This window comes from Oncorhynchus mykiss, chromosome 5, assembly GCF_013265735.2.
Source record: "Oncorhynchus mykiss isolate Arlee chromosome 5, USDA_OmykA_1.1, whole genome shotgun sequence".
NCBI classification, from domain to species: domain Eukaryota; kingdom Metazoa; phylum Chordata; class Actinopteri; order Salmoniformes; family Salmonidae; genus Oncorhynchus; species Oncorhynchus mykiss.
In genome coordinates, this window is record NC_048569.1 from 22,862,207 (window position 1) to 22,887,666 (window position 25,460).

General features: G+C 43.2%; 2 protein-coding genes across 2 annotated transcripts in view; one reads left to right on the forward strand and one right to left on the reverse strand.

The window, feature by feature from the left end:
* Nucleotides 1-74: 74 nt before the first annotated feature.
* Nucleotides 75-4,905, reverse strand: bhmt (betaine-homocysteine methyltransferase). Its single transcript, XM_021602136.2, has 8 exons — nt 4,748-4,905; nt 4,100-4,232; nt 2,850-2,962; nt 2,360-2,551; nt 2,053-2,200; nt 1,607-1,789; nt 1,236-1,464; nt 75-1,038 (listed from the first exon to the last, which is right to left on the reverse strand). Exons 1-8 carry the CDS (start codon nt 4,769-4,771, stop codon nt 858-860), a joined length of 1,203 nt encoding a protein of 400 aa, XP_021457811.1. The 5' UTR covers nt 4,772-4,905; the 3' UTR covers nt 75-857.
* A 7,058-nt stretch (nt 4,906-11,963) lies between these two features.
* dmgdh (dimethylglycine dehydrogenase) overlaps nt 11,964-25,460 on the forward strand; it is a 29,266-nt gene continuing 15,769 nt past the window's right edge. The window contains exons 1-5 of the mRNA XM_021602137.2: nt 11,964-12,586; nt 13,129-13,297; nt 14,341-14,439; nt 15,963-16,127; nt 16,735-16,939. Of these exons, the coding sequence (XP_021457812.2) occupies nt 12,465-12,586; nt 13,129-13,297; nt 14,341-14,439; nt 15,963-16,127; nt 16,735-16,939 (760 nt within the window). The 5' untranslated portion in view covers nt 11,964-12,464. The remainder of the gene's footprint in view (nt 12,587-13,128; nt 13,298-14,340; nt 14,440-15,962; nt 16,128-16,734; nt 16,940-25,460) is intronic.

Sequence of the window (25,460 nt, forward strand, 5' to 3'; positions counted from 1 at the left end):
TGGTTATTTTTTTTATTTCAGAAAACATTTGCATGTCTAATGTTTTGATAAGAAATACAATAAAAAGTCAAACATTAAGGTCACGTGGAAGTTTATTAAATAAAACCGTATTGAAGTCAATACTTCCATTTGGTAAGACAATGTTTGGCACTAGATTGTGTTCAGAACTAGGCTACATTCTTCAGAGCTAACATTGTGTTCACAGTAGTTTTGTTAACACTTTATAAGCTTAGGTTTCGATTGCACCAGGGATGTAGTCATTATCTCTTGCAACGGAAACTGTTTAAAAAAATTTTTTTAAATGATGAAGCAAGCAGAACAAAACCTAACTGAATTTGTCCAATAGAAACTTGTTTTGATGCCAAATGTTGTTTGGCGTAAACAGTTGTTGCTAAATGTTTTGCAACAGACTCTGCGTAATGACTACACCACAGATCAACAGCACACTCTGGAGACATGTAGACACAACAGCAACTTTTTAGTTTGTTTCACTAACACCACGCATCACTGGCTTGATGACTCCTGTAACATTCTGTCCAAGTAAAGCACATATCAAGTTTGAAATGAGAAATCTATAACATGTTACTATAATTATTACAGAAGAGTATATGATGGTGCTACACTATGTACAGGTGGTGCAAATCTAAATGACAAGAAAAATAACTTTTGGTTGACAAAAAGATGGTCCTGGAAATCAGGAGAATAAGACTTTATCTGATAAGTTTTGGTATGTAAACTTAGAATATGTGGGAGCTCTTCCCTCTGCCTTTCTCACACAATACCACAACACACCACCCACGAGTAGAGAACAGCATCCTCCTGGCTGGTTTACCTCCCTCCTAGCCCAGGAGGAATGCTCAGTGGCTGGCCTTTGCCTTCTCAAACAGGGGCTTGAGCTCGTCCAGGCTGGTGGCCTCCTTGTGCTGCATCAGGTCAGCATGGCCTTTGGTGACACCCCAGCTGTCAGGGGTGGACATGGCGGGACACTTGGGACGGCCGGATGCTGGCTTCAGCTTCTCCCAGTAGTCACGGCGGGCCCTGGGGGAAGAGAAGGATGGTCATATGTATACGCCAAGTAAGCTGGTACTAAAATGTTACAGTAGTACGTAACCTCATATGTTTTATAGTACCAATTAGAGTTAAATAATTTAACTCTTGTAAGTTTGGACTGGACCCCTTTGTGGTTCCTGGTATCTTATTAATTTGTATCCTTGTGGTGTATACGGTCTCGTTACCTGGCGCGGACCCAGGGCTTGGTGTGCATCTCCAAGCCAGCACCCCAGTTGCCGTGCTTGACGGAGGCAGCGGGCAGGTAGCCTCTCTCTGTGGCCAGCTCCTCAGCCACAGCCCTGATGTGGTAGGGCTCGAAGCCGCAGCAGCCACCGATGAAACGGATGCCAACGTTGAAGGCCTCTCTGGCGTACTTGTGCATGTCCCACCTGGTCATAATCCTGGGCTCCAGACCTGGGGGAGAGAAATGTAGTCAGAAAGAGGGAGTTGGGGGGGGGGGGGGGGTGGGGGGGGGGGCAAGAAAGGAAGAAAGAGAAAAATAACACAACTACAGGGCAGGAGAGAGATTGCGATGGAGATGTTATCGTGTGTGTACCGAAGGGGAATTCTGGCAGATCGATGAATCCCTGGCAGTTGCAGTCAGGCGTGTGGTAGGCCAGAGGCTGCACCATGTAGTGGGCCTTCAGCCCTGCCCTCTCCACTCCCTCTTTCATCATCTTCACAGTCTTCACACAGATCATGGGGTCAAAGTGGCAGTTGATGCCAACAATATTGGCTCCTATAAGCAGATAGAGTGAGATGACAGTTTGACAATATCACTATTGACACGGTTTTTGTTTTTACTATCCTTGTGGGGGACCAGAAGTCCTCACAAGGATAGTAAAACGAGGGACATGCCGCCGGTCCCCACAAGGAAAAGGCTATTTTAGGCTTACAATTAGGGTTAAGGAAATAGAGTTCAAGCTCCAATTTTTTGGTCCCCACAAGGATAGTAAAACAAATGTGTGTGTGCACATCTAATGGTTAAATTAAGTCCCATACCAGCTTTGACCAGCCTGACAGCACAATCCCCAGGGCTGACACCGTTGAGGTCTCCATCAGGGCCGATGCACAGGGAGGCACATACTGGCTTCCCGGAGGTTTTCAGCACCTGCACGGCCCACTCTGCCTCCTCCACATGCTCAAAGTACTGCAAAAACACACAGATGGGGTGAATAAGTGAAGACCCAAAACACAGAAACCAGCATTGTCCAAGTGAGAATCCATTGAACATAGAAACGGTCAGGTCAAAATGAGATGTTGTGTATAAGAAAATGTGCTATACGCATGTACAACATCACATTCCTACCTCTGCAATCATGAAATCCACATTCTTCTTGACAAAGACATTGAGCTGCCTCTTGAAGATACCCTTGACCTCAGCCTCGCTCTTGCAGCTCAGGTATGAGGGGGTCTGGGAGACCCCACCTGCCACCATCGCGTCACCCTCATTGGCCACCTCTCTGGCCAGGTCACAGGCAGCCTCGTTGATTTGCGCACCCTGGTGCAGCCATTGATTAGTGTACAACCTTATTGATGTAGTTTCAGGTACAGTACAATGTATTTTATATCACTATTGTTAAACCTGCCAAGTAGGCTAAACACCACAGTGGGAAATAGTAGAGCTGAACAGAACAGGCGTTGAGAAATGTATAGTAAACTGATTTACAGGTAGATTAATTTATATAAGCTCTTTCAGTCATTGGTCAATTTGGCTAAAAGGTCATTACAGTAGCATGGGTCTGGCATGCTTATTCATTCCCCCCTGAGCTTTCCCAACAGAGCAGACAGATACTCACTGTGAAGCGCTGAGCATTACCCCTGTTCTCCAGCTTATCGTCGCTGGCGTAGAAGGTGAAGGTCTGCATGACATTTGACCCCGCCCGCAGGAACTCGCGGTGCAGTTGTCGCACTGGAAGTAAGAGCAATCGGCTTTTGGCTAAGTATTTACAACTTCGACTTAATGCCCTCAGCGTCGTCTGGTTGAAACGTGCACTGTAAAAAGTAACTAGTAGTGTCTACTCCAACAGTCAGTAGAACTCTAAGCATAAAAGTCGTACCAACTCATGTCAATAAGAGTTATCACTTAATGTTTGAGTACTGTTAACAAATTAGGTAATAGAGTAAATAACAATTTACTTGTGTTCTGCTAATCTAAAGTAGAGTTCACAAGTTATGATTATTCAATATTTTACAGTCAGGCCAACATTCATAAAATAAGTTGTTCTTACTTGACTGTATTATGTTTGTCTTTACTTAAAATAAAGTAGTCAGATTGATATTTGATACTATTTATACTTTTTTGCAAGTTAAGAATATTTAGTGCCACATGGCTCTGTTTTGGGGGGATTTGGGGTAATTCAACATTTCAATAAGCATACATTGTTTAAGAGTGTTAATAAAGAAACACATTTCTAAAATAGTATTAAGCAGTTTGTTGTGCTATGATGTGTAATTGATCATGAACAATATCAAAACCGTTGGGAAAACTGACATTAAATAATGAGACAACCCATTCTCACCATCAACAAGGTAATGTGCCCCACTCGTCATAACAGAAGCTAATGCAGCATCTTGTAATGCTTACAGCTCTACCACCAGTTACCGTTCGAGAAATGAGCACGGTGCCCAAGAAGGACTGGCAAGGGGGGTTCAAGTGGCAAGTCTTCAAATGCATAAAACAATGTTAGGCTAAACATTAAGACACCACTGAAAATGAGTAATCAGAACTACTTACACTAGAAAAACATCTACATAAAGTACTAACCTTTTTTTAGGGACACTATGTTCACTGCAACAAATATTAATGTTCAAGTAACTTCAATCGTTATAGCTCAGAATACATAAAGTTCCTAAGACAAAAAACTATTTACAACTTAAAAATATAACAGTATTTCCACAAAAAATGTTGTTAGCGGAACTAACTACTTTACAGTGTGCGTCTGGTGTACAAGTTGTAGGCGAGAGGCTGCGCGAACCGCTATGTATTATGACGGATGCATGGTCCAGGCTAGGTAGCCAAGCAATTAGATAAACGCGCTCATTTTACCAGCCTCAGGATGCTCTGCGGCGGCCTCGGGAGTCCAGGGACCCGCCTTCACGTATCCCCTCTTCTCCAGAGCGAATACGAAGCCCCCATCCCCGATGACAATTTCGCCTGCATCCAGGCGCTCCAGAATGTTCTGCACAAACATTGCGTAATTAGTTGCTCATTCTCCAAATATGAAATATGCACGCTCAATTAACACGCATAACAGCTCCCTGGATGAAATAAGCTAGCCGTAAACTAGGGTCGGTGCCATCAGGAATCCTTGGGACGTCCTTACCGTAAACCTCAACCCTTATCCATTTTAACATTTCAACTGGGTGAGGGACACTTAAAATTTAGCAGTGTTACCCAAATTAGTACAACACAGTTGATTCAGACTATTAACTCATCCACCAAAACTCCTATGGCCGTGGTTGGGAAACGCTTCTCTAAAACAAAGTTACAGAATATAGTTAAAGTAGAAGTCACAATTGTTCCATCAAACACGTTTTGTGAGAATGTTTTATAGTTATAAAAACTTACGCATTATAACAAATAACTTCTCAATAGTTGAAGCAATACAAAGCACATCTGCAAAGGTTCTGCAAAAGACTGCATGCAATTGTATACAGCCATAATGACGTTAATTCATATTAAGTCGCCACTTACCCTCTTAGCTCCAGCGGGTGCCATGATTATTGGTGATTGCAGTTGTATTTTAGATTCACCTTCTCAACCAACCGCTTCGGCTAGATTTGGTGTTTGAAGCAGTGAAACGTCTGCCTTTATACGCCAAAAGAGAGGTGTGGTGCGCAGTGATGTCACACACAGATCCGCCTGCTCCTGCTTCTTACACATGGTGGTTTCATGACAATTGGGAATTCAGGGAAAACGATGTCAAATCATGACGTCAATGATCCCCAGGTCGGAAAGTCGGAGCTCTAGAAAGAGGCCCCAGTTCATGAATTGGAATTCCGAGTTGGATGACAGTCCAAAACTATTTTTCAAGTCGCTCGTTTTTTTCCGATTTTCTAGTTGTTTTGAACGTACTGAAGTCGGAAGTCGGAGACATCAGCAGATGTCACAACTTACTATACATAAACCCAGCCTAAAACCCAAATAGCAAGCAATGCAGATGTATAAGTTCCCAGTTGTTATGAACACAGCATAGATCTCTTTTTTCTCTGCATCTATAAATGCAAATGTAGCACAAAGAACACGTGTTATTTTACCCTGTGCATGTTTACTTAAAAGAAAGATGTCGACAGGGCAATGTGCAATAGCTTATCATGGTTGTTTGTAACTTCAGTGAAGGCCCACAGCACAGATATTTAGCATGGGTCAATCAATATGTGCAATAGCTCTTTCCCTTATGACTTGGAATTACAGTTTTCTAGGTCATGTGTGACCACCAAAAAAATAAGATCACTTGTTTATAAATTTTATTCCAGAGCCTTCAGATATAAAGTGGGGCTGCCTCTTTTTCCAAGATTAACATGTGTTCAGTGTTTGTACAGAAATGTGTTTCTTTCTCTGTTTTTGTTAGATTGATTAATATAATTCTTAAACTCATCCAATCTGGTTAGACCTGTCAGAATTCCATGAGTTTAAGAAAAAAAACCACAAATAACTGCAAAATCAGATGGCAGGTAAAGTTCGGGGGCTACAAAGAGTTTGATTTTTATATATACAGTGCCTTGCGAAAGTATTTGGCCCCCTTGAACTTTGCAACCTTTTGCCACATTTCAGGCTTCAAACATAACGATATAAAACTGTATTTTTTTGTGAAGAATCAACAACAAGTGGGACACAATCATGAAGTGGAACGACATTTATTGGATATTTCAAATTTTTTTAACAAATCAAAAACGGAAAAATTGGGCGTGCAAAATTATTCAGCCCCTTTACTTTCAGTGCAGCAAACTCTCTCCAGAAGTTCAGTGAGGATCTCTGAATGATCCAATGTTGACCTAAATGACTAATGATGATAAATACAATCCACCTGTGTGTAATCAAGTCTCTGTATAAATGCACCTGCACTGTGATAGTCTCAGAGGTCCGTCAAAAGCGCAGAGAACATCATGAAGAACAAGGAACACACCAGGCAGGTCCGAGATACTGTTGTGAAGAAGTTTAAAGCCGGATTTGGATACAAAAATATTTCCCAAGCTTTAAACATCCCAAGGAGCACTGTGCAAGCGATAATATTGAAATGGAAGGAGTATCAGACCACTGCAAATCTACCAGGACCTGGCCGTCCCTCTAAACTTTCAGCTCATACAAGGAGAAGACTGATCAGAGATGCAGCCAAGAGGCCCATGATCACTCTGGATGAACTGCAGAGATCTACAGCTGAGGTGGGAGACTCTGTCCATAGGACAACAATCAGTCGTATATTGCACAAATCTGGCCTTAATGGAAGAGTGGCAAGAAGAAAGCCATTTCTTAAAGATATCCATAAAAAGTGTCTTGCCACAAGCCACCTGGGAGACACACCAAACATGTGGAAAAAGGTGCTCTGGTCAGATGAAACCAAAATTGAACTTTTTGGCAACAATGCAAAACGTTATGTTTGGCGTAAAAGCAACACAGCTGAACACACCATCCCCACTGTCAAACATGGTGGTGGCAGCATCATGGTTCGGGCCTGTTTTCTTCAGCAGGGACAGGGAAGATGGTTAAAATTGATGGGAAGATGGATGGAGCCAAATACAGGACCATTCTGGAAGAAAACCTGATGGAGTCTGCAAAAGACCTGAGACTGGGACGGAGATTTGTCTTCCAACAAGACAATGATCCAAAACATAAAGCAAAATCTACAATGGAATGGTTCAAAATTAAACATATCCAGGTGTTAGAATGGCCAAGTCAAAGTCCAGACCTAAATCCAATCGAGAATCTATGGAAAGAACTGAAAACAGCTGTTCACAAATGCTCTCCATCCAACCTCACTGAGCTCGAGCTGTTTTGCAAGGAGGAATGGGGAAACATTTCAGTCTCTCGATGTGCAAAACTGATAGAGACATACCCCAAGCGACTTACAGCTGTAATCGCAGCAAAAGGTGGCGCTACAAAGTATTAACTTAAGGGGGCTGAATAATTTTGCACGCCCAATTTTTAAGTTTTTGATTTGTTAAAAAAGTTTGAAATATCCAATAAATGTCGTTCCACTTCATGATTGAGTCCCACTTGTTGTTGATTCTTCACAAAAAAATACAGTTTTATATCTTTATGTTTGAAGCCTGAAATGTGGCAAAAGGTCGCAAAGTTCAAGGGGGCCGAATACTTTCGCAAGGCACTGTATATATATACAGTATATAAGTATTTAAAGTGGCAATCAGCACTTAAAACAATAACAAAATGTTTTCTCGTCCCTGTTTCGGTAAAAGTATGAGGGATGGGCTGGAGAAATTTAACCAATCTCAAATTCATAGACCGAGCTATGGATGCAACTCTGGCATCTTTCTAGAGCTCTGACTTCTGACCTCATGATTTGACCTCGTTTTTTTTCAGAGTTCCCAGTTGTCTTGAAATCACCATTAGCCAAGGGGTCTGTGGCAGGAGTGATGAATGAGAGACTAGGTCATCATGCAGCTGCATGTGTGTGTGTGTGTTTGTCCATGGGAAGCAGAGGGGATGGGGAAGGAACATTTTGGGCCTAATAAAAGAACTCAGCACAACAGTAGGCCTACACCATAACTGATCTACAGCAATATAGAGCCCGTTAGCGAATCACTGGAGCCCATCACAGTTATATAAGATGCAAAAAACCTACAGGCAAAGCTGTTCTTTATAGAGGCACTTTACATATAGTTCTAGTTTTGAAGCATATATGTACTTTACGATTATAGTTTACAAGCACAGATAGTTAGTTTACAAGCACTTATAGTTTAGGGTTTGGGGGTTTGTGGTACGTTGGGTAAATCATTATAACCCAAGGTGGTGGCCTGGCAGGTTTCATAGTGGGGGTGTTGTATGTTGTCACTTACAGTTGTATGCTTACACAAGCACACACACGCAAGCACATGCTTGCATGCACACAAGCACGTATGCACACACTCCCCTTGTATTGCATTTGGTTGTGTGTTTTAGGCTTTATGCTACAGGCTTCTTTAAGGAAATACACTGAGTGTACAAAACATGCTCCTTCCATGACATACTAGACTAACCAGGTGGATCCAGGTGAAAGCTATGATCCCTTATTGATGTTACTTGTTAAATCAACTTCAATTAAATCAAATCTAAAGCGCAAAATACAACTGGTGTAGACTTTATCGTGAATTGCTTGCTTACGAGCTCTTCCCAACAATGCAGAGTTTAAAGATGAAAATGAAATAGTAACACAAGAGCAATAAAATAAAATACACAGGAATGGAGATACAGTACAGTGAGTACCAGTACCAGATCAATGTGCAGGGGTACAAGGTATTTGAGGTAGATACTCTATGTACATGAATGCAGGTTAAAGTGACTACGCATCAGGATAGATAATAATAATAGTAAAATATAGAACAGAGTAGCAGCAGATGATAAAAGTGAGTGTGTGTGTGTGTAATGTGTATGGATGTGTGTTTGTGTTGTGTTGGTCTGCATGTGTGTGTTGTGTGTGTGCGTATGTAGTGTATGTGAATGTATGTGAGTTTTGTGTGGGCTTGTCAATGTAGTGTGTGTGAGTGAGTGTGTATATGGTTTGTATATATAGTCTAGTGAGTGTGCGTAGGGTCAGTGTAAGATAGAGTCAGTGCAGGTAGTTTGGGTACCATTAATTGACTAGCAGTCTGGCTATTTAGCAATCTTATGGCCTGGGCGTAAATGCTGTCTTGGAGCCTGTTGGTCCAACCGTTTGCAGAGGGTAGCAGAATGAACATGGCTTGGGTGGCCAGGATCTTTGGACATTTTTTGGGCCTTCCTCTGACACCGCCTAATATAGAGGTCTTGGATGGCAGGGGGCTCGGCCCCAGTGATGTACTGGGCTGAGAAGGATTTTTAAGCCTTGAGACAATTGGGACATGGATTGTGTAGGAGTGACATTCAGAGGGTGAATGGGAAGACAAATGATTTTAGTTCCTTTGAACGGGGTATGGTGGTAGGTGCCAGGAGCATCGGTTCGTGTAAAGAACTGCAACGGTGCTGGGTTTTTTAAGCTCATATATTTCCTGTGTGTATCAAGAATGGTCCACCACCCAAAGCACTAATATTACTAATATTACTAATACTCAGTGTATATACATGTGTGAATAACTACCTTACTAACATTTACAACATGTGGGAGTAATGATTAATAAATGGTGAGCATACTGTTTGTAAATGCCTTAGAAATAGTTTATAAATACCTCCAAAAAGTGTTACCTGTTTTTGCTAAGTATCCAATGTTTCAGGTATCATAAAAGGTATTGTAGCTTTTAACCTTTTCAGTGGCATGCTGAAAAAGTCATACAGTAGTTGAGCATCACAATATATTTATACATATCTGTACAAAATATAATAGATTTTTGTTTGACGTGATTATGTACACCTGAGACAATGGACATTCAGGAGAATGGACATTTAAAGAATGATCGAATAGACTTGTTTGTGTAAATAAAATATGACTGTCAGTAACAGTAGATTGGAATAGAATATGACATTGTGTTCTACAATCTTAGAAAAAAATCTAAAACCTAAAATGGATCTCCAGCTGTCCCCATAGGAGAACTCTGCGTAGAACCCTTTAAAATACTAGGTAGAACCCTTTGGGTTTTAGGTAGAACCAATTTGGGTTCCATGTAGGGAACCAAAAAGGGTTCTACCTGGAACCAAAAAGGGTTATTCTATGGGGACAGCCGAAATACCCTTTTGGAACCCTTTTTTCTAAGAGTGTATTGGTTCTATTTATATCTTCAACATGCAGTTGCAGATACAACCCTGACATTAGTTAAAGGCAGTCAATACAATAGATTCTAAAAAAGTTGTCAATTCCTGAGATATGTATTCACACTTTTTTTTTAAAGTAGTTACTTTCTCAGATCTGTGTTAAAATAGTTTTGATAAGTAGTTCTTTTGTGAGATCTGGACTCAAATAGTTTTTAAAAGTAGTACTTTTTTGGAATGTGTATTCAAATAGTTAAGCACCTCCAAAGTAACAGTCAGTTCCCACCCCCCCCAAAGTTGTGTTTTACTTTCCACAAAGCATAGGTAAACTTATAGTTATCCCAGGTCTGCTGCGCAGTGTTGACAGAAGTCCACTAATTTATTGTCTTGACCAAATCTCCAATCCCCTGTTCCCCTGTCTGTCAACAATGGTTATGACACACACACATGTGCAGTCGCACAAACAAATGCATGTGTGGATACACACATACACACGCACGTGCACACACACACTTAGAAACATATGGTTAAGTTATGGTTAAACTCCCTGTTTTTTAACAATAGTTCCAATAACATTCATCAACAGATACAACCTGAATGCAGGTCAGCTGTTCCAGGGGGTTTATAGGGGTTATAATTATATAATATTAGATGATACTGTAAGTCTGTGTGTGTCCCAAATGGCTCCCTGTTGAGCTCTCGTCAAATTTGGGATGCAACTCTATGTCCCTCCGTGGCCTGTTCAGACTGGATCCAATACATCAGACCAGCAGGGACTGATAAAAACAGCACATAACCTCCTGTGTCAATCCAGGAGCCCTTGTGAAATGTGCTACACCAATTGAGTGGGAGTATTAACTCCTGAGTGGCACAGTGGCGCAAGGCACTGCATCTCAGTGCTACAGACCCTGGTTCGATTCCAGGCTCTATTGGGAGTCCCATAAGGCGGCACACAATTGGCCCAGCGTTGTCTGGGTTAGGCTGTCATTGTAACTAAGAAGTTGTTCTTAACTGACTTGCCTGGTTAAATATATAGAGATTTTGTTTAAATGTCCATAGCCTACTGTGAATGTCACCCACAAAGCAATTCAATATTCTAGTCTTGTCCTAATAGTTTTCTTATCCAGTGTGTTGCTCAGAGTAGCTTTACCCATATTGTGTCATTACACATCACTGGCCCTGGTTAATGTGTATTGTGTAGGCTAGTGTAACAGTATAGATTCCGTCCCTCTCCTTGCCCCTACTTGGGCTTGAACCAGGGACCCTCTGCACACATAGACAACTGACACCCACGAAGCATCGTTACCCATCGCACCACAAAAGAACGTGGCCCTTGCAGATCAAGGGGAACAACTACTTCAAGGTCTCAGATCAAGAGAAGTCACCGATTGAAACGCTATTAGCGCGCACCACCGCTAACTAGCTAGCCATTTCACATAGGTTACACTAGGTGAGATTGTGCCTGGCCAATGCTCTATGGGCAGTTGATGTCGACTCAAGTTATGCAAGCATTGTCTGTCTACACTGCCATTAGATGACAATGACATAGATAGATCTTGTCACAAAAACAAGATTTTGTAAAGGGTCTATTGGGCTAAATATCATCAATATCAACAGTGCTTATCCATTTTGTGTGTATTATTAATTTATTTGTATATTATCTTTTGTGTTATACGCTGGGGCCCTTCTATTCCCTAGATTCCGTGAGGCACAGCCTGACCTATGATATCTAAAGAGTTAACCTTTCAGCGAGTTTTAGACTGGGAGGGTCTGGACACAGTTGGTGCGTTCAAAACAACTTGGAACTCGAAAAGAAACTCCGACTAGGAAAAATTGTTTTAAACGGGCATCCAAATCGGAATTACAAGTTGGAAACTCGAGCATCATGCTATCAATAAGTCAATCAATCAATCAATATATTTTATAAAGCCATTTTTACCCAACCTAAAACCCCAAAGAACAAGCGATGCAGATGTAGAAGCAGTGGCTAGGAAAAACTCCCAAGAAAGGCAGGAACTTGAGAAGAGGCAGGAACATGAGAAGAGGCAGGAATTTGAGAAAAGGCAGGAACTTGAGAAGAGGCAGGAACTTGGGAAAGGGCAGGAACTTGGGAAGAGGCAGGAACTTGGGAAGAGGCAGGAACTTGGGAAGAGGCAGGAACCAGGCTCTGCGGAGTGGCCAGTCCCGTGGAGTGCCGGTGGAGATTATACGAGTACATGGCGATTAAGGCCAGATCGATCTTCAACCAAGATAGTCATAAGGCCAGATCCTAGAGCTCCAATTTCTCCGACCTGAAGATCACTGATGTCACGATTTTTCCCACTCTGAGCTCGTTTTTACCTGAGTTCCCAGTTGTTTTGAACGCACCAAGTTTCACTGTGCCTAAATTGACTGGCGCTCTGCGCGAACGAGGGCGTGTTCAGCCAACAAAATAGTGCTTTGGTATAGAAGGCCTGCAGTAAATTGCGGTGGGGAATTAGGCAGAGGTGGTTCTGGTGTGCTTTGTGTTTTAATAGATATTTTAATTAGTTAAACCATGTCTAGGTTTTTTAACGCAATTAATACTCACATCCGGAGAGATTTTGCCGCATATCGCGCTATTGTCTGTATTCCACTGCGTACAATAAGCTACACTTCGCAGAAACATGTGGGAAATGGGTAAGCCCCCTCGTGCACTTTTTGCCTTGTAGTAAACAACTCATGTTACCCTTTCAGCTTTCTTGTATCCGACAGTAAGTTTACAGATTTCACGTTTGGGACAGTTGGAGGAGACCACAGAGGTGTCCGGTAGGCTTTAAGGGGCTTTTTGATAGCGTAATGTTATTATGGGTCTGCCCACAACCCAACCGTTTTAATTCAATTTGCATAATGCACATGACTTCCCTGCTGAACAGACCATGATATTATTCTGACGCGCTAATATCTACAATTGACGTTAATAATGTGCCAGGCTGTTTGAGTGATCTCATGGCAGCATGTGTTGCATTTCCTTCCAGGGGTGTAATGTCAGGTCAGAACTGGTCAGGGTTGATTTTCTTCACAATAATCTCTTCTGCTTCATAGAAGTCACATGACTACTCTACACATCTTTACCTGTATTAAAATAGATTCAAATGCATTCAAATCAATTAATACATTTTTTTCACATTTCAATCTCACTGTCTCCTTCTTTCATCTCACTCCTCTCTTCCCCCTCTTAGGGACAGCACTATGGTCCTGGGGAAGAGGTGGAAGGACGTGGCTGAGACGGTGATCATTGGAGGGGGCTGTGTTGGAGTCAGTCTGGCCTATCACCTGGCCAAGGCTGGACAGAAGGATGTGGTCCTGCTGGAGAAGTCTGAACTGACTGCTGGATCCACCTGGCACGCTGTAGGTCAACAAAAACTAAAACAGATCTAGGATCAGCTTACCTGTCCCAAAACCTTATCTTAACCGTATGAGGGAAGACAGAACTGTCTGGGCGCAACAGTTGGCTCAAGGGGCTCATGGATAGAGTCTTGTTTTGTTTGTCAGTCAGGGGGGCACACAAACGTATTGGGCGAGTTCGTTTTGCAAGACCCTGTGCCCCTTAAGTGAAATCTCCACCCACCCGGGGCATGCAAATGAACTCGCCCATTTATTGATGGTCTGACACCTGTTTCGACCTGAGACGGTCTTCTACTAATACATAAGTTAGCAAGGCATGGGAGTTTATGTTCCCCAACATTTGAATAAGTTAAGGAGTTATTACACACACCCACTATTAGAAGGAACTGTCAGGGGAAAAGATAAAGGTCAGAGAGATTCAACACGGAAATAATACATTGAGACCACACTGAAGATATTTACATTTTGTCATTGAGTCATCTTATCCAGAGCGACTTACAGTTAACAGGAAAAACCCGACCGAAGATACTACGGTACTACAAGATATCAGATAGTCCACTCAGCAGAGGGAGATTCCCAAGAAGTAGATGGAGGCATGTAAGAAGATCTAAGTTATGGTAGCTGTCAGACAGCTGCTGTCAAAGAACCAGGCCTATGTGGGTCTGCCAAGGATCTGATGACCTAATACTGCTTCTCTATGACCCCCTTCCAACCAACCCTATCCCATATAGGTTACTCTACATAGTAAATATGCTGCCCTTAATGTCAAGGGGCCAACTTTCCTAGTAGACTTATCAAACTTCTCATTCTATGTATCTATGTTAGGAACTTGTGAACTGCATGCCCTGGTTGTGTAATGTAGTTAAAGTCAATGGAGATAACATGAGGTTGTTGAAATATGTATTACTATTATTTTATGAGATGCACTTTCAAATCATTTCTTTGCAAACCTGCAGGGTCAATACAGTAGATCAAGTGTTGTCAGTGTTTCCATTTACATGACCATGCCTCCTCTTCTAAGTGTCCATGTTTATTGTCTGTTCCAGGCTGGTTTGACCACGTACTACCACCCTGGTATCAACCTGAAGAAGGTCCATTACCACAGCATCAAGCTGTATGAGAGTCTGGAGGCCGAGACAGGACAGGTATACTATATGTCAACCACAGCACAACAGATTATATAATGTCTGTCTGTATGAGTGAATTGATGTACAGTGGGTATCAAAGTATTCACCCCCCTTGGATTTTAAAATTTTTGTTACAAAGTGGGATTGAAATTAATATAATTGTGATTTTTTTTTGTTGTTGTTGTCATTGATGACAAAGAATAGTCGGTATTGTGAAATTGGAAGAATATAAACGTTACTATGCCTTGATTAGACATGAATTCACTCCCCTGAGTCAATACATGTTAACTCCTTTTGTAGCAGTTACAGCTGTGATTCTTCTTGGGTAAGTCTCTAAGAGCTTTGCACATCTGGATTGTGCAATATTTGCCCATTTAGTTTTTAAAAAATGATTCTAGATGTTGGCTAGACGGTAATTTTCAAGTCTTGGCATAGATTTTGTAGCAGATTTAAGTCATCTGTAGCTTGGCCACGCAGGAACATTCACTGTCTTGTTGGTAAGCAACTCCAGTGTCAATTTGACCTTGTGTTGTAGGTTATTGTCCTGCTGAAAGGTGAATTCCTCTTCCAGTGTCTGGTGTAAAGCAGACTGAAGCAGATTTTCCTCTAGGATCTTGTCTGTGCTTAGCTCTGTCCCATTTATTTTTATTGTGAAACATTCTGTTTGCCAATGTCAACCATACCCGTACCATGATGCAGCTGCCACCATCCTTGAAAACAAGGAGGCAGTAACTCAGTGTGTGTTGGACTTGCCCCAAACATAAGGCTTTGCATACAGAATGCATGTTTTGCAATATTTGTATTCTGTATATTTTTTTATTCTACTTTTGAGGTCGTTATTGTGGCGTAAATACAATGTTGATCCATCCTCAGTTTTCTTTCGTTCACAGCCATTGAGCTGTTTTAAAATTAGCAATGGCATCATGGTGACATCCATGAGCAGTTTCATTCCCCTCCTGCAGCTCAGTTCAGAAGGATGACTGCATCTTTGATGTGTCTGGGGGGGTTTAATACATAATCCACAGCATAATTATTAACTTGAACCTGCTTAAAGATGAATTAAATGTCTATTTTGTTATTGTTACCAATCTACCAATCACTGCCCTTTTACTATGAGTCTTTCGAAAATCTCACAGGTCTTTAGTTGAATCTGTACTTGAAATTCAATACTTGCCTGAGGGACCTTACATATGTTGTCGTATGAATGGGGGACAGAGGAATTATGCCAACCCCTGTTATTAGTGTGAAATAACAGGGGTTGACATGCTACTTATTATGAGAATTGTTTAGCCAAATTTGACTCTAGAACTATTTTAGGCTTGTCTAAACAAATGGGGTGAATACTTTTGCAATAACTATTTTAGTTATTACATTTTTATTAATTGAATTAGTTCTTTGTGTAGCTCAATGACAACAAATCACAATACAATTAATTTGTATATCACTTTGTCACACAACAAAATGTGGGGGAAAAGGGGGGTGAATACTTATGATACCCACTATGTATGCATGTTTCACACATTTTATCCATGCGTCTATAGGCGGTGGGTTTCCACCAGCCAGGCAGTATCCGTATTGCCTCCACCCCAGTCAGAGTGGATGAGCTGAAGTACCAGATGGCAAGAACCCACTGGCACCCCACGCCTCAGTGGCTCATCACCCCTGAGAAGATCAAGGAGCTCTTCCCCCTGCTCAACATGGACAAGGTCTGGACCTGAACCAAAAATATATATATCTGTCAGAGGAGGCTAATGAGGGGAGGACAGCTGATAATAATGGATGGAATGGAGTTAATGGAATGGTACCAAACACATGGAAAACCAGGTGTTTGATACCATTCCATTTATTCCATTCCAGCCATTACTATGAACCTGTCCTCTCCATTTAAAGTGCCACCAGCCACCACTGATCTATAACCATGGCTCTATATCTATTGTTCTGGTCTGGACCGGGGGAACGCATTCTCATGCGCCATAGACATGTAGCCTGGGTCCCAGATATGTTTGCACTGTCTTGCCAACTCCATTGGTCATTGGTATGACAATGCCCATAGGAGTTGGCAAGACGGCACAAACAGATCTGGGACCAGGCTAATAGACATCATTGTGATCTCAGTTTCATGTCATGACCTAAGAGCCTAGTGGATATACTCTAATGATTTAAAGAGGCTTTACACAACTTTTCCCTCTGCGGGGGCTCTTGAGGGAAACAAAACTTCCATAATGTATCTTTAAAGTTGTCATTGACCAAGAACGTTTGTTTGAACCAGTAGACAACGACATGACAGTAACACTTTATATCCACCTCCCCCAGGTGCTAGCGGGTCTATATAACCCAGGAGACGGCCATATTGACCCCTACTCCCTAACCATGGCTCTGGCTGCAGGGGCCCGTATGTATGGAGCCCAGATCTACAACCCAGCCCTGGTCTCTGGCCTCACACCCACCAGTGATGGGAAGTGGGATGTCCAGACCCCACACGGGACCATCAGAGCTAACCGCATAGTCAACGCCACAGGTCAGTGGTCGAATATTTGTCAGTGGCAAAATATCTGTCTCTATGTAAACCCCAATGGAGGCTAGAGGAGAGCAGAATATGTCGACAGGCTCATTGTAATGGCTGGAATGGAATGGGTCATCACTGGTACATACAATTGCATGCAGGAATACATGCACAACATGTACTTCTTGCTGCATACATGGAGAATAGAAACAAGAACATCTGGCAAACTGGGAGGCTTAGCTTCCTGCTAGAACTTGGTCTGCCAGAGAGCCAGATGAGCGTTGATGTAGTTGGGTCCAGGCTCTATGTTATTGTGTGTTTGTGCTGCAAATCATGATTGATTGGCCCTTGCACAAGTTTGTATGTCCAAACTAACATTAGTGACCATACTACAGAAAATGCATTGACTGTTGACTTCTAGATAAATTGTATCAATACATTGCATCATGCACTGTAGTATCTTGTAGATATATCAGCATGTAGAGGTCATTTAGGGCTATAGATGAGTTTCTAATGTTTAAAACTGACTCAAGCATTTTGTCCATTCGGCAACACAGTCCTGTTATTCACAGCTTTTGGGTCAGATTGAAATCTCACTGGCAAACATTGAGAAACTATGATTAGAGCCGGCCAAAAGGCTTGAACAACAACTTCTAAACGAGTTGGGGTGAGTCAGATTGTCTGTATAACACAGAACAGTCTGGGTGGGTGAGCTGGGGAAGTTAACACCTCTAGCTCCTCTCTAGGTATTCAGAAACTAAACCCACAGACCTGGTTTACCAGTTTGGGTTGGTTAAAATGCAGGACCCCATGTCTCTCAAGTCAATCAAACCAGTCTCTCCTCTCTCCTTCTGCCCCTGAACAAAGCAGTTAACCCACTTCCCGTCATTGAAAATAAGAATTAGTTCTTAACTGACTTGCCTAGTTAAATAAAGGTAAAATTAAAATAAAATTAATTCATTTTCAGTTCAGCCACGGACTTATTTGTATTTTTTTACTGCTTGTAGACAGACAAAAGAGATGGCCGTAGTAAAATTAGAATTGGGTATAGTCTACAGTAAAGAGCACACTCGGCACAGACAAATTAGATCTTAGGACCCCAGTTGAGGAAACTAAATACTTTAGGGGTGAGTTCAGTTGTAGTTCTTGTTTGATTTGGCCCAGTGCTGAGCCTCTTTCAGTCTTTCTGACTCTTGTCTGAACTGCTCTTATTCCAAGGCTGCTATCTTAGGGACATTTGACCCTATACACGACATTCTGAGTTCAGGAGAAACTGGGTCACATGGTTTGAACTGGGTCATACCAGTTCTGGGAGGATTTAGTTGGAATGGTTTTGTCACCACTATCATACCTCCTTGCATAACTGATTAATTTTGCAGCTGCCTGAAGTTTGCTCTCTCCCTCCTTTATGGGTCGCTGGAGGAGGAGGAGAGGGGCACGTTGTAGGTTTACTTTGCTTTGTTCTAGCTTTGCTAAACCCATTAATATTATGGCCCCTGGACCTCCGTTCCCTCATCAGTTTATCCAAACAGGCCAACAGGTTTTTAGCCAATCACAGAGCAGCAGCTGAAGGACACCTCTTCAGCAGACATTTTAACACTTTGCTGACAGATTTTTTAAATCTTGAAGAACAAACATTTTCTGATTCCTTAGTGATGCTTGGGTTTCCATGTGCTTTTTCTCTGCAAACTCTTGTTTTCTTTAAGTTCATGAATTTGCAGTTTGGGTCCACTCATGTGACAACCTTGTGTTAACATCACCTATGTACAACAGTCAAACCGTTGCTGACTGGGCTTTCCGAGTGGCACAGCGGCCTAAGGCACTGCAGATCCGGGTTCGATCCCGGACTGTGTCGCGGGTGGTTTCCGGGTTAAGCGAGCAGTGTGTCAAGAAGCAGTGCGGCTTGGCAGGGTCGTGTTTCGGAGGATGCACGGCTCTCGACCTTCGCCTCTCCCGAGTCCGTATGGGAATTGCAGCGATGAGACAAGACTGTAACTACCAATTGGGGAGAAAAAGGGGTAGAAATTGTTTTATTACAATAAAAATAAAAAATCATCATCTTTGAATAACAGTCAGCTATCTTAGAATTTGACTCATGTTTTGTCAACTCAACTTGATTTCCTCAGTTGGTGTAATGTAACAAGCTGTAACTACATTTAAGTAATTTATTAGACACTCTTATCCAGAGCTATTAGGGTAAAGTGCCTCACCTAGTCTGCTTGGGGATTCAACCCAGCAACGTTTCAGTTACTGGCCCAACTCTCTTAACCCCTAGGCTACCTGCTGCCTGTAACTACCAAAATGTTGTCTAGTGCTTGACACGTAGTTGATTCACAGCAGTTACAACATTGTCCAGTCAGGCAAAAAAACAGATATGTATTGTTTTGGTACACAGGATGAATTAGGCTATAATATTAATATAATGTATAATATATGCCATTTAGCAGATGCTTTTAACCAAATGCCATTTACAGTCATGCGTGCATACATTTTGCGTACGGGTAGTCCCAGGAATCGAACATACTATCCTGGTGCTGCAAACACCATGCTCTACCAACTGAGCTACAGAGGATAACGAGGGCTTGGTAGAAATAACACTTCCTATAGGGGATCTGCAGATATACTGCCCGTCGATGTGTGTTATTGCATAAGTCACGGCTGGTGAGAGACTCACAGCCTTGTCCTATACATTACACTTTGCATACAATCAACATGGAGAGAGAAATGTATAGCTGCACATAAAGCTGCTGGGGACAAATGAAAGCCACTTTGTCAGGGGTACAATGGAAACGTCCCATAGCGCAGCTGAGGGATTTAATCGAAAACCTTGTCGTTGAAGCTACTGTTGTTTGAAACCCCACTGGACACTGTAGATTTATAGTGTTTGACCAATGCAGTAATGACTATTGTCTCCATATGGTCCAGTAAAAATAGAACAGTGCACGTACAGCACACACAGGCCGGGTAGGGGGAGTTTGTGGTGATTGTGTCAGTTGCTGTGTTTGCACTTTGCAGACACGAACACATACACAACCTGCAGTTTGAGAGTCTTATGTGTCCAGTTTTGGTTTTGTGGGCTTCTTTTTTTTATCAGAACATCCTTGGTTGTACTCATAAACGGTAGCTACTACACCCATTAAACTCACTCCTTTACTTTGGAGCTAAATCTCTCAACTTCATTATTCTACTTTGGAATAGGCCCACTGATTTGTGGTTGAGTTTTGGACATTTTGTGAGCTTTGTTCATATTTGTGGGAATAACCCTGGGAGGAGGAGGAGGATATCATTGGGAAGTTTATATATTTCATTACAATACAACTCTCTAACCCTCAGGTCAAACTACTCTCTCTCCTTTAGTGGGTGGGTGAGTTGTGTGTGTGGTGGGATTTGGGGGTTCACCCCTCGACATGCAGGGTAGGATACGTGATTTATGCTTGCTGGCGCTATGGTGTGCAGAAATAACTCCATGTGAAAGCAGATCCTGAAGTACCGCTGTAGCATTCCTCACAAACACCAGTCTCTCATTTGCTCCCTCCCTCTACTCCCACACTAATTCCATTCCATCCCCCCCACCTTCTAAAATAAAACAAAAAATCTAATCAGTTTATTGGTTGCGTACACATATTTGCAGGCGTTATAGCAGGTGCAGTGAAATGCTTATGTTTCTGCAGTAGCTCCAACAGTGCAGTAGAATGTCTCACAAATACAATACACAATTAACACACAAATTATAGTCCCACACTCACCCTATTCCTTCTCTCCTTCCACTGTCTCAAACTCGCCCCTTTCCTCCCTCCTTGTTTCACTACTACATTCACCCATTCCATCTCTACCTCCCCTTCTCCAACCCTACCTTCTTAATGCTACACCCCATCACTGTTTGGCACCTTGACCAATGAGAACCCCCAGAGTAAGGTAAAGGGTTGTGGTTCTTGGAATGTGACTCCCACTGAAGGATCGGTTTCAAAAGTTGGCCCTGTGACCTACTAAAGGTGCACAGGACACTGAGACCCCCAGTGAAAGGACAGTGTCTCAACGAGAAAGAGAGAAACCTTGTTTATCAGAGTCTCTGGCCTTCAGAAACTATTTAGGTTATCACTGGTGCTCATAAATATAAGCGAGGGAGGGAAATTAACTAGTTAGTTAGAGGTGTGGAGGTGGTTGTACTCTGGACATGGCTGAGCCTGTGTCAGACAAAGCCCCACTTCCAATGAGTCCATTCATTAGAGGTAATTCCTAAGAGGTTATTCCTGGGAGGGTCTGTGAATGGCCCTGTGTGTGTCCTCCTACAGGGAGCTTGTAAACATGTGTGCTGTCTACTCTGACTCCTTCAGAAGCTCTGCCCTGGCCCAACTAGCTGTATTCTACAGAATTGGTGCAAGGCAACATTTAAAAGTAGAGTACGTACGTCCCTCTGAGCTGGAAAATGTAAACAACGCTGATGTTCAAATCAGCCAAACTGCCCAATTTGAGAGCGAGAAAGCAGAATCTAAAATGAGCGATTATATCAGACCCTACATGTAGTTTAAGTATTTATGTACAGTGCATTCCAAAAGTATTCAAACCCCTTGACTTTTTCCACATTTTGTTACGTTACAGCCTTATTCTAAATGGGTAAAAAAATATATATATGAAATCCTCATCAACCTACACACAATACCCCATAATGACAAAGCAAAAACAGCTTTTTAGAAATGTTTGCAAATGTATAAAAACAAATACCTTATTTGCATAATTATTCAGACCCTTTGCTATGAGACTCAAAATCGAGCTCCGGTGCATCCTGTTTGATCACCCTTGAGATGTTTCTACAACGTGGACTCCACCTGTGGTAAATTCAATTGATTGTATATGATTTGGAAAGGCACACACCTGTCTATATACCCACAGTTGACAGTGCATGTCAGAGCAAAAACCAAGCCATGAGGTCGACGGAATTGTCTGTAGAGCTCAGAGACAGGATTGTGTTGAGACACAGATCTAGGGAAGGGTACCAAAAAAATGTATGCAGCATTGAAGGTCCACAAGAACACAGTGGCCTCCATCATTCTTAAATGGAAGACGTTTGTAACCACCAAGACTCTTGCTAGATCTGGCCGCCTGGTCAAACTGAGCAATCGTGGGAGAAGATCCATGGACATGGTCACTCTGACTGAGCTCCAGAGATCCTCTGGAGGTGGGAGAACCTTCCAGAAGGACAACCATCTCTGCAGCACTCCACCAATCAGGCCTTTATGGTAGAGTGGCCGGATGGAAGCCACTCCTCAGTAAAAGGCACATGACCGCCCGCTTGGAGTTTGCCAAAAGGCACCTAAAGACTCTCAGACCATGAGAAACAAGATTCTCTGGTCTGATGAAACCAACATTGAACTCTTTGGCCTGAATGCCAAGCGTCACGTTTGGAGGAAACCAGGCACCACTTATCACCTGGCCAATACCATCCCTACGATGAATCATTGTGGTGGCAGCATCATGCTGTGGGATGTTTTTAAGCGGCAGGGATTGGGAGACTAATCAGGATCAAGGGAAAGATGGACGGAGAGAGGTCCTTGATAAAAAATCTGCTCCAGATCTCTCAGGACCTCCGATTGGGTTGAATGTTCACCTTCCAACAGGACAACAACCCTAAGGACACAGCCAAGACAATGCAGGAGTGGCTTCGGGACAAGTCTCAATGTCCTTGAGTGGCCCAGCCAGAATCTGGACTTGAACCCGAGCTAACATCTCTGGAGAGACCTGAAAATGGCTGTGCAGTGACACTCCCCATCCAACCTGATAGCGTTTGAGAGGATCTGCAGAGAAGAATGAGAGAAACTCCCCAAATACAGGTGTGCCAGGCTTGTAGTGTCATACCCAAGAAGACTCAAGGCAGTAATCGCTGCCAAAGTACTGAGTAAAGGTTCTGAATAATTATTATTTCAGTTAGATTTTTTTTATACATTTGCAAATATTTCTAAAAAACAGTTTTTGCTTTGTCATTATCATTATTATGGGGTATTGTGTGTAGATTGAGGGGGAGGGGGGGGGAATTGAATCCATTTTAGAATAAGGCTGTAACATAACAAAATGTGGTAAGTCAAAGGGTCTGAATTCTTTCTGAATGCACTGTATTTGAGCCAGTGTCTGGTGTGGAACAGTTGCAACTCAGCAGATAACCCCAGTTGTTGACTTCTGCCGTTCCCCGTCACAACTAGTTCCTGCAGGCCATTACCAGTCTGATCTGTGGGGACAAACAGCTGTGGTGGCTGCAGGGGCCATGGTGTGTGTCTGTGTGTATAGAGAGAGAGCGAGAGCGCAGTTGACACACGTCGGACTTTCGCCCCACAAATCATTGTTTGTCTGGCTAGGGACCAGTAGCAATAGGTTGCACCTCCGTCACTCAGTCGCAGTATGACATTATTATGAAAGTTCTCTAGCCGCCCTTTATCGGCAGCAACATAGTGGTTGGCGCCCATGGTAAAGTTGTGATAAGCACAGTCATTCTGGACCAATGCTAACTACTGTTTAGTCTAAATTAAACTATAGTGCCTGGACATACAATGACTTAGCTGAAGTATTCAAATATTTAGTAGGGAACAACTTTTCCAGCATTATCATATCATCAAATTGACTTTAGACAGATTGTAATGTTATTAGCTAGCAAAGTTTGTCAAATAGCTAGCAATGCTAATGTTAGCTAGCTAAAATCCGGTGACCTCCCTCAGTTTTAGCTAGCTAAAGTCAATCCCGTGACATCAAAATTACATGCTTTTCCTTTCTTCCTTTTTTGATTTGTGATTGTAATGCACTTTTGATAAACTCTTTTATCAACACTCATTGACAATGCATTTGAGTAGAATGCTGTTGGGAATCAGTCCAAAACTAACGTTCAAAACAAGATTGTGACTAAACATGCAACCCATGAATACTTGTTAGTAGTCAGTTTGCTGTAACAGAGGTTATGCCATAAAATAATTTATGTGTACAGTTTTATGGGTGTCTCTTATTAAAACTGTGGTGTAGTGTATGGATATATATAAAGTTGTGCAATACTGTAATGACCTGACTAGATCATAAAGGAACAATTGTCCAAACTGAGGCTTGAGTTTACGAATTGACGGTTTATTAACCCAACTTCACACAGGCTACTGTTTGGCCGTAGCCCACGCCAAATAAATGAAGGATAACCCACAAGCCAACCGTGACCTTCTCTTGTGAAGGCCAGACATAAGAGAGAGAACAAAGGCTAAACCTGGTCTTCACTTCCAATGCTCCATCCTCCTGCCCAACCCCCCTCCACGCCACTCCGCCAACCGCCAGGATGCCCGGCATCAGAACATTCCAGGCATTCCCGTGATTAGCAGGTTGATTGGCATGTCGGACCCCGCAAACACTGGGTACAACACAACCACCTACTAGCCTAACACACAGCTGTCTGTGCGGGACGCTACACAGCCCCCCCACCAAAGTCCCTCGTCCAATTGGGAACAAACAAAGTCTCTGAAGTGACTCGGAGGTCTCCTTTGCTTGCGTGGCCGTGATGGTCGCAGAGTGCCCCTCTGGGAACCAGGGGATGAAGGCAGGGATATGGGGGACAAGGACGTGGGAATTGGAAATACAGTCCGTGGCTCTGGGGAACCACGCGGTGACACAAGGGGAGTGGGCTGTCCGGAGCCTTGTCTGCGGCACCTGGGGGTGGGTGCATGGAGAATGTCATTGCCAGAGAGGGGAATTGTGGGGGTCCCTGGGGTTTGGGGAGAAGAGGCCCCTCTGTATGGGGCTAACCTGTCCCGGTGCAGTGTCACCTTTCTCCCCCTGGGAGGAAGCTGCACCCGGTAAACAACCTCCCCTACCCTCTCCAGGACGCTGCAGGGTCCCACCCAGTGACTTTCCAACTTAGGGCATCTGCCTTTTTTCCTTAGGGGGCTGTAGACCCAGACCAGCAACCCAGCCACAAAGTGCCTTCCCCGGGTGTGCACGTCATAGTTCCTCTTCTGCCTCACACCTGCATTCACCAGCTGCTCTCTGCCGAAGGTGTGGGCTGTCTCCAGGCAGTCCTGGAGTCTCCGGGCATACTCCGGCCCCAGGAGAACATTAGGGCTATCCAGGGGCTGACCAAACACCATCTCCGCAGGGGTGAGGATCTCTCTCCCCAGCATGAGGAGGGCAGGCGTGCAGGAGGTGTAGTCTTGGGCAGTGGAGCGGCATGCCATGAGGACCATAGGCAGGTGCTTGTCCCAGTCACGCTGGTGTTTGGAAGAGACGATGGCCAGCTGCTGCCCAAGCGTTTTGTTGAAGCGCTCCACAAGGCCATCACTTTGAGGATGGAGAGGAGTAGTGCGGGTCTTGTGCATACCCAGCCTCTCACACATGGTGGCAAACACACGGGACTCAAAGTTTCTGCCTTGGTCGCTGTGGATGGACTCTGCAGCTACAAACCTGCTGAACATCCCCGCTGTCAGGGCGTCGACGATGGTCTCTGCCTCCTGGTCAGGCAGAGCATAGGCCTCGGGCCATTTTGTGAAATAGTCCATGGCCGTGAGCACCCAGTGGTTTC

Bases quoted from the DNA above. Each gene is read 5' to 3' on its own strand.
- bhmt (XM_021602136.2), bottom strand. From the start codon at position 4,771: ATGGCACCCGCTGGAGCTAAGAGG. The intron at 2,552-2,849 runs GTGAGTATCTGT...TGGCTGCACCAG, and splicing joins GTAATGCTCAGCGCTTCACA to GGTGCGCAAATCAACGAGGC. The intron at 1,790-2,052 runs GTATGGGACTTA...ATCTGCTTATAG, and splicing joins TGTCAGGCTGGTCAAAGCTG to GAGCCAATATTGTTGGCATC.